This window comes from Lottia gigantea (genome assembly GCF_000327385.1).
Source record: "Lottia gigantea unplaced genomic scaffold LOTGIsca_3, whole genome shotgun sequence".
NCBI classification, from domain to species: Eukaryota; Metazoa; Mollusca; class Gastropoda; family Lottiidae; genus Lottia; species Lottia gigantea.
The window spans coordinates 5,126,783-5,137,614 of NW_008708986.1; the positions used below are offsets into that span (position 1 = coordinate 5,126,783).

General features: G+C 32.4%; 3 protein-coding genes across 3 annotated transcripts; 1 reads left to right on the plus strand and 2 right to left on the minus strand.

Moving 5' to 3' along the window:
• Positions 1–824: 824 nt before the first annotated feature.
• LOTGIDRAFT_104546 (hypothetical protein) lies at positions 825–2,584 on the plus strand (the record flags this gene model as incomplete). Its single annotated transcript, XM_009057347.1, has 5 exons — positions 825–965; positions 1,229–1,365; positions 1,711–1,878; positions 2,044–2,237; positions 2,409–2,584. The coding sequence occupies 5 exons, from the start codon at positions 825–827 to the stop codon at positions 2,582–2,584; spliced, it is 816 nt and encodes a 271-aa protein (XP_009055595.1).
• Positions 2,585–6,325: 3,741 nt separating this feature from the next.
• LOTGIDRAFT_56017 (hypothetical protein) lies at positions 6,326–9,455 on the minus strand (the record flags this gene model as incomplete). Its single annotated transcript, XM_009057011.1, has 6 exons — positions 6,326–6,389; positions 6,630–6,754; positions 7,201–7,300; positions 7,832–7,962; positions 8,802–8,900; positions 9,327–9,455. Coding segments are annotated over 6 exons (648 nt in total), but the record flags the coding sequence as incomplete, so codon positions are not given.
• Positions 9,456–9,947: 492 nt separating this feature from the next.
• LOTGIDRAFT_105126 (hypothetical protein) lies at positions 9,948–10,184 on the minus strand (the record flags this gene model as incomplete). Its single annotated transcript, XM_009057348.1, has 1 exon — positions 9,948–10,184. The coding sequence occupies one exon, from the start codon at positions 10,182–10,184 to the stop codon at positions 9,948–9,950; it is 237 nt and encodes a 78-aa protein (XP_009055596.1).
• Between the last annotated feature and the right edge of the window lie 648 nt (positions 10,185–10,832).

Sequence of the window (10,832 nt, forward strand, 5' to 3'; positions counted from 1 at the left end):
TTAATGATACATTTCGTTGTGATTCGGATATTGGAATATGGGATCCAAGCAAAGCTCCTAATTTGTTATCTGAAATACTCCCACCAGATATTGTCTTAAAAGTTACATCTCCACCAGAAACAGGAACATCTATTACTAATTCTGTAGCAAGTAGACCCAAATCTAACACCAAAAGTACTGTTGGTAGTGTGGCATCAATGTCCATGAGTAAGAGAGCCCTTCTGGATGAGATAAGGAAAGAAAAGGATGAACATCGGAAGCAAATCAAGTGAGTGCTTTGTTAGCCTCCATTTCCAAACTTAACCATCCTGATTTATATTTGTCAGCTGCATGAGATTAACTTGTGATAATTATTCAAAGTTTTCAATTCCAAGTTTTGGAGACCAAGTCACATCTTTTTAGTCAAGTCATTAAAAGTGATAAGAATGGCATCAAAAATTTCTTTTTAAATGGAAGGGTTATTTCAAATTTTGTAGTATAACCAGAATTAATATTTAAATAATGCAAGTGTCTCATATGAAGATTTATTTTCTATTTCTAGACATCTTCAATCTGAACTGAGTCGACTACAACATAAAGATCCTGTTAAACAGTCAGAAATACCACTTGAAGATATTGTGTTTGATGAGAAAGGTATAATTGTTCAAAATAATATAAAATCATTTATTTTCATTACTGCCAGATTTTGTGTTCAAGATTTTCGTGGGAATTAAAATTCATGAATTTGTTGTCACAAAGAATGTACAAAATATAAGATTACGCAGAAAGCAATTTCAATTTTTTGCTGTTAAACCAAATGCAAGTATTAGGATGTCCACACCTGTATGAAATTTTTTTTTCTAGATTTGTTAGGGGAGGGAGCATTTTCTAAAGTGTACAGAGGGTACTACCAGGCTGCAGAGGTAGCAGTTAAAATGTTAAAAGTTCCACTTAATGCTCAAGATAAAAATTATTTTGCAGCAGAGGTAGGTTGTATGTTTATTTGATGCTGTTTGATGTCTACTTCAGTTGAAAGTTACAAAGTACATCAATCTTTTCAATTGGGCACTGTCTGTTGTTGATCCGTATGTATCAATTTATATTTAGGAAAATATTTTTCACTGAATTTTTGAATTATTGTCATTATATTATTTGAAATATCTTGAGTTCTATTTGCACAAGATTACTTATGAAAAAAACTGAAGAGCTTTGTTAAATTCAACATTTTTCAGCAATACCTGTATTTCAGGTCAGCTTGCTGCGTGATTTACGCCATCCAAGAGTAGTGCTATTATTGGGTGTATGTACTGATACTAAATTACCATTAATGGTATTAGAATATATGAGTAGCGGTAACCTCTTCAACATATTACATGATACTAGAAGGTAAGATAATAAAAGATTCTTATGAATGATCTCTTTGTAATGGTAACAACATCACCTTTTATGTGTATCATCACAGTATTGATTTACATCATTCCAATTTTCAGTCAATCATCTGTAATTTTTACAAATACATTTAAACACAGCGTTTTAGTATAAACTGTTGATGATAGCACCTGTGTGATAGTGAATTTATAATTTGCTTAGTGTAATTGCATGAACCACAGATGTCTGACTTAAAATTGGAATGGTGCAAAGTGATGCTACCCGTGTCCTCGCTACAAATATAAAGTTAAGAAAACCATTTTTAAGACCCTTTAAGGAAATTTATATTCCTGATCATTTCAGATCACCATTAGATCATGTAGAGTTCTATCAGATATCTAGTGATATAGCAGCAGGAATGGTTTATCTCCATAACAACAGACCACCAGTACTTCATTTAGATCTGAAATCAATGAATGTTTTAATTGGAGCTGGAAATAGAGCCAAAATTGCTGATTTTGGGTTCTCAAAGTTAAAGTAAGTTTAGATTAGATATTCCCTCAATTCCATGCTATAATACTTGAAGCATATCATGTTGATGTTTTTTTAAAATAAAAAATTGGATATTTCAGAGGTGTGTGATTTTTACCAATTTAAAGAATTTCAGACATATTTTCAACTAAATTTAAATTTCAGACATGAAGCTGACTTAAAGGCAGCTAAAAATAAACAGATACAAGGATCACCAGGTTGGATGGCACCTGAACTGTTATTAAATGGTGAAGTCACAGTGAAGGCTGATGTCTATAGTTTTGGTATTATATTATGGGAAATGGTAACCAGAAAACATCCATATGAAGGCTGCAGTATGTTTCAGGTTTGTGCCCAAGGTTTCTTTTGAAGAATAAACTTGTTGTTGTGTCAAGGGCATTGGTGCAACTTCACAGAATATATATGAAAATTTAAGAATGTAGGCCTAACCATGCTATCAAATTGCAGAAAATGTTGGAAATCTTCTTATGTTTACCTTCCCTTCCTTTTGTTCCAGATTTTGGAAAGAGTGAGGTTGAATCAAAGACCAGAATTTCCTGATCATTGTCCATCAGAACTGAGGAAACTTATTCAGAAATGTTGGCACCATAACCCGGCTAAAAGATTGATCTTTAAGGTGAGTTCAATCTTTGTATCAAATAAAGTAACTTATTTGTTTGGTAATGCAAATGGGCATCAAGTCTAGAATTATTATTTTGCTTATTATGAGCTAGCTCAGTCTCAGCAGTCCTTCATCAGCTCAACTATATTTAAGTTGCTGCCAACTTATCCACAAATAAATCTATTGTAGTCTATTGTATCTAGAAACAGACATATTTGACAAATTTCAGTCAGACCAAGTGTATTTACTACACCTGAGACCTGATACTTCTCTTTCATCAATTAAGTGTAAAATATTCTCCTCCAGGAAATCTTGAACATAATAGAAAATCTTACATTCCCAAAAGAATGGAGAGATCTATTTGCTGAAGCAGGAATACCAAAGCTAGCCTTGAATGACATTCAATCAACCAGAAACATCATCTCTTTGGTAAATTCTACACTTGAATCGGCTAATCTACAGAAGATAGTTCAGGATTACCAGTTGTTCCTTAAAGAAGATAATGCTGTATCAAGTCAATCCAGTGAGGATCTAAGTATTGATTCACTTGAGGATGAATTAGAAGTGGTAACATCGGAGGATTCATTTGAAAAGATTATTGTTGACACTGGTGATGCATTTATGGGTTCATGTAATAACAGCAGTCCAACTGAAGTATCTTCTGTAAAACAATCTCTAGGTAATCTTAAAAACGACATTCCAAAAAAGGTAGCTATAAAAGTAGAGATCCCAAAACCTTCCCCAAGGAAGTCTATGGTATCCCAAAAATCTACACACAGTCAATCTGGAAGAAAGAGCAAAGAAGCCTGGAGCCTTTCAGAGGAACTTAAACTTGATCTACCTCTGTCCCCTGATATACCATCAGTACCCAAACAACTCCTGAAAAAACCGATAGCACCACCTCCTCCACCTATTCAAAAAGCACCTGCACAATCTAAAACTGTGTATTCATCAAAAAAGAAGAGTCAACAAAAACAAGCATCAGTGGTTAATGATTTGAAGACAGAATTTACCAAACGCAAAGAAAGGAAAGCTAAGTCTCCAGCTACATCAAAAGCAACCAGTCAAACTAGATTTGAAGTGAACGTATCTGCCTTACAAGAACAACGAAAAACTTTACGACCTACCAATCAGCCACACTCTAGTCAGTTAGGAGATCTTAATGGCATGCCCAGAGAAGCCATATCTTCAATAGCCGAAATTCTGAAGAAGGTAAGTCTGAATTATCTTATTTTGGAACGTGAATACCAAATAATCAATGTAACAGGCCCAAGAGGCAGAGAAGTTTTTCTAAGTACCAGTAGTAATGTAAGTACAAAATCTTGCTGTGTGAAGACATGGTGCTGGATGGTGTACTGCTTCTACATCTAACCCATAAGATTCTGTACAATATTTGAAGCAGTGAATCTTATCCTTCAAGAACTTTACAATGACTGCTTTCTGAATTGATATACAATACAAACTAATTTTTGGCTATTTTAGGCAATGAGTGAAAGAAGGTTTGCCATTGGTGAAGTTGATAACAGTAATGATGTTGCTGATTGGTCATATCAAAGTGAAATATCTCAGTAATGTCATCTGTTACCTCCCTGCCATATTTGCAACAATCTAATGTCTCAGTAATGTCATTGATATTGGCATGAGTTATGTCCTTCATGATGCTTAATCAATATGCAAGTCAAATCTTAGTATTGCTATTCACTTTTATAAGCCCACATCTCTCTACGTCGGCACCCCTGTCGGTCAACATTTGCTTGTAAACGCTCTAAAAACTTTTTGATGGAATCAAATGAAATTCGGTATGAGTATACATATTCATAAAACGAAGATCAAGTTCAATTTTGAGCTATTTTCGACAGTTAGAAGCAGAGTTATTGCCCTTGCCTCAAAATCTTGATGAAACTTAAAATGGATGATGACCTAAATCGAAAGGTTTAAGAAAGTTTAGTTTACTTCTGAATAAATTCAAGGCTTTTTCAAGATTTAGGGCTCTTACGTCAGTTTTGAGGAGTTATCGCTATTTACCTCTATACAGTAAGTTAACATCAATTGCTCGTAAACACTCTAAAAACTAGAGTGCTTGAAGGAATCAAATGAAATTCTGTGTGCATACATATTCATGAAATGAAGGTCCATCAACTTTTGCTTGTAAACGCTCTAAATACTAGATTTTTTGATGGAATCAAATTAAATTCGGTATGTGTATACATATTCATAAAACGAAGATCAAGTTCGAATTTGAGCTATTTTCAACCGTTAGAAGCAGAGTTATTGCCCTTGCCCCAAAATCTTGAATATTTACCATCCGCATGCCGTGGTGGGCGTATATGGCTGTGGTCCACTATATTTAATCAAAAGTCTGTCATGTCATTATTTATAGTAAACATATCATGTATTTAATGAATGGATAAATTGGTTATTAACATATAGTAATTGATATGGTTATTTTTATCATATACAAATATGTCACTAGTATGGTAATTGATGAATAATAAGATATACATGTATAAAAAATGGTTCCCATCTTGTGTCTCTGTTATCAAATGGCTGTAAGAAAAATCCAAAGATGAAATCCAATGTTTTAATTATGTAATTTATCCACAGTTTATTCCATATATTTATTGTTATTTATGTTATGTTTACTACAACCTTTTAACTGAATTCTTGTCAACATAACCAAAACTAAAATAATTCAAAAATCCAAAAGAACTGATCTCAAATATAGTAAATTAAGTAACAAATACTGAAAATTTGTAATGTTTTATTTTGTGTACAAAAAGGTAATTATTTAAATAATATACATTTATGTAACAGTACATAATATTAAGCACAATATGAAGTTTCTCAAATTTTTTATATCGGTTTGCATGCCTTTATTCAAATCATAAGAAATTGATCATGAGAAATTTTGGTCTTGTGTCAAACATCTAGAAATGTGGTGCATTTTGTCTATCAGCAATTTTAAAATACTTCTATTTTCTTGAATGTTTTTTATTTTTAAGTTAAACCAAAACCGTTAATTTTACAGGTCATACATGGTTGGAACATAACAATTTTAGGGTAATAGAACATCAAGAAATTCTCTATATCATAATTTATTATTGTTAGCTATACCGGTAAATAAACTGAAAAATACCTATCCACACAATCAGTCTTTTCATTTATCTTCAATTATCAAGACAGAGAAAAATACACTATGATCATACATACAAAAATTAAAACCACAGGACCATTCTTGATAGCACCAAGTCAAGCTATAATAGTACTGATAGCCCATTCATACCAGAAAATTTCTCCAGAGACCTATGAGCAATCACAAACAATGGAAAGCAGACTGGTCTGAATTGGTCCCAAGTTACCTTTAGATCTATAGCTACAAAGAATGTTTGCAATAAAAGAACTAACTTCTAGACTCAGGCAAAGACAGTCAATAAAGAATTTTATGCCCTACAGAGTGGAACAGTTGATATAAGATATTATTCCAATTTTTGGTGGATTCATTACATAAGTATGGACAGTCCACAATTTTAGGTACATAACCACAACAGGCCTTTAAACAAATATATCCACACATTTTACACCAGAAAAAACAATTATTATTGTGAGAACTATTTCTGAAAATAATTCAGTGGCAAACTAACAAAGTGCCCAATTGCATTGGACAATGTCATCAACATTTAGTTCATATCCAAATTTGGTAATATATCTTTAATCGTCTTGGGGAAAGTTGGAAAGAGTAGGCTTGTGATGCAACTCTGACAATTTGTCCATATTTTACACTGGATAGACAGGATGTAAAATTCCATTTCATGTAGGATTTATCTGCAGGGTAACAGTGGTGTAAGCTATAAATGATTGTAGTAGAGGAATGCCTTGTTTACTAACAGAGCTGGAACAGAAACATACATATAATTATAATCCATACTCTACTCTAACTAGATACACCATAAGTCAGACATTTGGGTCCTTGGGCATAAAAGTGATCAGTGATTTTACAGTTACAAGGGAGTCTGAAGTAAAGAGAACTCAGAGGGAATTGTTTCTATGGATAACAAATATAGAGCATGTGGATTCCAAAATCTGGAGAGTTTAAAGATGGCTACTGGCCACCAAGAATAAGTTCACCCACCTGACTAAGAAAGGTTGTTTGAAGCAAGCTGTATTATTAAAACCATTATTGATTTCATTAACGACAGACATCACATTTTTAATTATCTGAGAATATCCAACTTTATCAATCTTTGTTAAAACAATCTGCAAATAGATAAAATCAAAATACATCAATTTTAAAGTGATATAGAAATATTAAAACAGAACTTGTTGTTACTCAACATAATTCAAGTGCTGTTTTAATATTTCTATATTGCTCTACAATTGTTGTATTGAGCACTATCTTGAAAATATTATATTTTTGTAAAATAAGAATTCTGTCAACTCTCTGAAACTTCATTCTGTGAAGTCATACAGTGCAATTAAATATATTTGAAAACACCCAGTATTTCAAAACTCCTTTCTTTTATTCTGAATTTGCTCCACTCTCAGTAATGTTGAACAGCTTAGCTGTATCGATTGCATTTCAGTAGACAGACTTCATAATATAGAATATTCTCAAAGAATAGACAAAGAACCATATCTATAACACTATATAGGCATTATTGAAAAGGTATAGGGAAACTAAACTCTAGGTATACCGTACTTACTGTAAAAGGTTTTGGGTATTCTCCTAACATATCCAAGCCTATTTCATCTGTTTTAGTAATACCAGTAGAAGCATCAATCAATAAAAATAATCTTAATAATCTAAAACAATAAATTACAGTTTGTTGAATTTGAAACACTGGATTTCCAAATTGGCAGCCTTTGGGATAGTCTTCAAAGATATTATTAATTATTACACACAAATAGTCTGATGATGGACAAAATTGTTCTCAAGGTAAATTTTCAACTCATTATTAGGCTTAAACCTTAGTTCAAGTTGACAAACAAGTCGACAACCTTTGCTGAAATTGAGCTACACTATAGCCAGTACTGAAAGTCAGTATCACTAGCAAACCAGGGCATGCTCACTCTTCCAGAAGACCTGATGCCATCTTAAGACTGCAATTGTTATCTTGAAATCTCTTTTTTTTTAAAGTAAGGGAGCTGTCATATGTAAGTTACTATTTGGGAAAAGTCCATTCAATGCAAAGAGCAAAAACTGATAGTGATCATCATGTATAGGCAGCAATTTCTATTCCCTTCTTGAATATTTTGTTGATTGATAAATCTGTGTCCTAAGGGAGATCTGATCCTTTTTACAATTCTCGTTATTGCACAGAAAGTTAAACTTACTGTCTTCTATTTTGGATATAACTTTCAACACATTCTTCATAATGTTCTGGCATATTATAACCATATCCTGGCATATCTACTAAATTTAAATATTTTCCTACTTGAAAGAACTGTAATACCCTGGTATGACCCTGAAATTTGAAATGTAATCATGTCAGTAGATATAGATTATTAAATTAGCATATATTTAAGCTCAAAATTTTCTGCACTTAAATTACAGATGTGTATAAAATGGTCAGAATAGCGCCTTAATTTTGAGTTTGTTATCATATTTGTAGTGCTGGATTGATAAATCGGATTAGCGATTCATTGCGATACGACATTCGATGATACATGTATTGTATAGCTTTGTCATGTACATGTATCAATACCTGATAATAAAAGGTATATTAGAAAAACATGGAATCACATAAAATAACTAAAAGTCATCCAAATGCATGATATGATCAATTTGTAAAGTAAATGTGGTAACAGTAAGCTATAAATAAATTACTACTAATATTATTATGCTGTTATTAAGCAGTGAAAAAAAACATTGAAAGTTTGAAGATAAAGTACCAATACTACATTTTATCTATTTGACTAATTAGCAATACATATCATTTCATAGTCCCTTAAATCATGATCACATAACTTAATGGCCTCCAAGTCAAAATGGCCCGAAAAACCATAGTCAAAATGGACACTGTTTTTGTCAAAATGTTTATAATCCATTGACAATACCCAGCAATACATATTTGTCTCAGTATTCACTTCAGAGGTTGTCATATGTATTTCAGTACCGTACATGAAAGGTTTGTCTCAGAGTATATGTCACTTATTTGTCTTTGTATCTAATATGTAAAAACTGAAGTTACAATTAACTGATGTAAATTTTTCAAAATTCCATTTGAGATAACAAATTCTTATTTCCTATTTAAAATTATATATTTGTCATTAATGCACTTGACTCTAGAGAGATATAACTTACAGGTTTTTTAGAAACTTTAACAGCAATATCTGGTACTTTCCTAAATAATGCTTTAATAAGTGATGATTTACCAACATTACTTCGACCAATAAATGCAACCTGGAAATCAGGAAAACTTGTTTTATTGAAAAATATAAAATATCAGCTGAATGATCTGCTGGCAATTATTGGCATAACAGCCTGTTGCAGAATTTTATATAATACAATGGCCACAAAATGTAATCATACAAAAAATTATATCCGCTTCATTAAAGATAACTATCGTGTGTAATACAGAGATGTCCTTCAAGACCCATTGATTTGTTTTGGCCAATTAAAGGCAAAATCTAAGGAAAATGGTTCTAGACCCATTCCTCGTTATTAAATATTGAGGACTGATCTGTTTGAGCATACATGTTATAAAATATACATAATGGCTGCAATTATAGTCATTGACAAGACTTTTAATGTGTTGGTGTAATTGTTCTTTTTTGAATATTCTTTCAGTAAGGTATTAAACATGAAAAGATAAACAATATACCCTACCTCTGGCAGGTTAATATCAGGCAGGCTGTCAAGGTTATGAGAACCTGTTATATATCGAATACGGTTATCATGATTTGGAGTGAAAATCAATTCTGATTTTTTCATGTCATCACAGGTGGGTTGAAATAACAGATTATTTGCAGGTAATATTGGTACTTCCACATATTCTTGTAAATCATTGACTGGATTAACATAAATATTGTCTGACTTGATTCTTACATGACTGGTCTGATGAAATTGTCTTTGAGAATGGCAAGTAAACAAGGTGAAGAACCTAAAGTGCCCCACAAATTTTAAAAACTGAGAAAGTTCTTGTGATATCATAACTGTAGTTAACAATAAATATCCTTATTTAAAAGAAAGAATATCTTATTTAGATCTATTCTCCTAACATAGGCTACTTGAAAACAGTCATATATATTCTGAGTCACTCAGACTACACTCACAAGACTAAACTTCCGCTTGTTATTGGAGTGTCACGCCTTATAATTTACAGTTACACAACAAACACACAATCAGTCTTCAAAAAATAAGGAAACAAAGTGCGCACTAAAGATAAAACAAAATGTCAATAATTCACCAAACTACCAAATTGTCAAGTCGAAGAAATAGCCCCAAATTTTACGATAAGGTCTCTCCTTTCGTTATTCTGGCTTCGATGTATTCCACCCTACGCTCCAACTCTGTCAATTTTTCATTCAACGTGGCTAATCGCGAGCGACACGACATGTCAAAAGAATTTAAAAAGTCTGATATTTTCTTAATACTGCAAGTTATCACTTCAACATATTCTCTGTTAGCCCAGTCTTGTTGAATAGGTCGCTGAGCGGCATGTTGTGGTTGATGTTGAGCCGCCATCTTTACTTCCTTTATTATACATTTAGTCTCACTAACACATCTGTATTTGACATAATGTCCATTTAAGACCACAATTAAAATGTGCCTTATAAAGACTTGATAATTTAGTTGAAACTTTTGATCCATGGCAATTGTTCACCTATATATGGGTTGATTTGGGTCCTGAATATATTGTGTAAACTACTAGAACTGCATAAAATAACATAATCTCTTCAAATATACTTCAAACTTGATTTCTTGAAATCTTGAAATTAATCCCCTCTCTCTAAAGATTTACAGAGTAAACCTTGCCACAACTTTCCATTAATTATAGCACAATTAAGCACTGCCCACTGTGGGCTTATTCTATCCATCTGCTAGATTAGAGGAGCTCATAACTGAGACATTTTCCTTAAACTAAAACTGATTGCCAAGGGGTCCATCATCCAGGATAGAAATCAATATATCAAAATGTACCTTGATGTAATAAAAAAAACCATCATTTCAATACACTGTTTACACCCAGGATATAAAACAATAATTCAATGCTTTAGATTGACTCAATACTGAAGACATTATAGCCATTGGCTAAGGCTGTATTTTCATTAAATCTGAGAAAGCAACTTCGTTTAGATCAATTTATGTCTTACAGTCCTTTTTATACGCCCA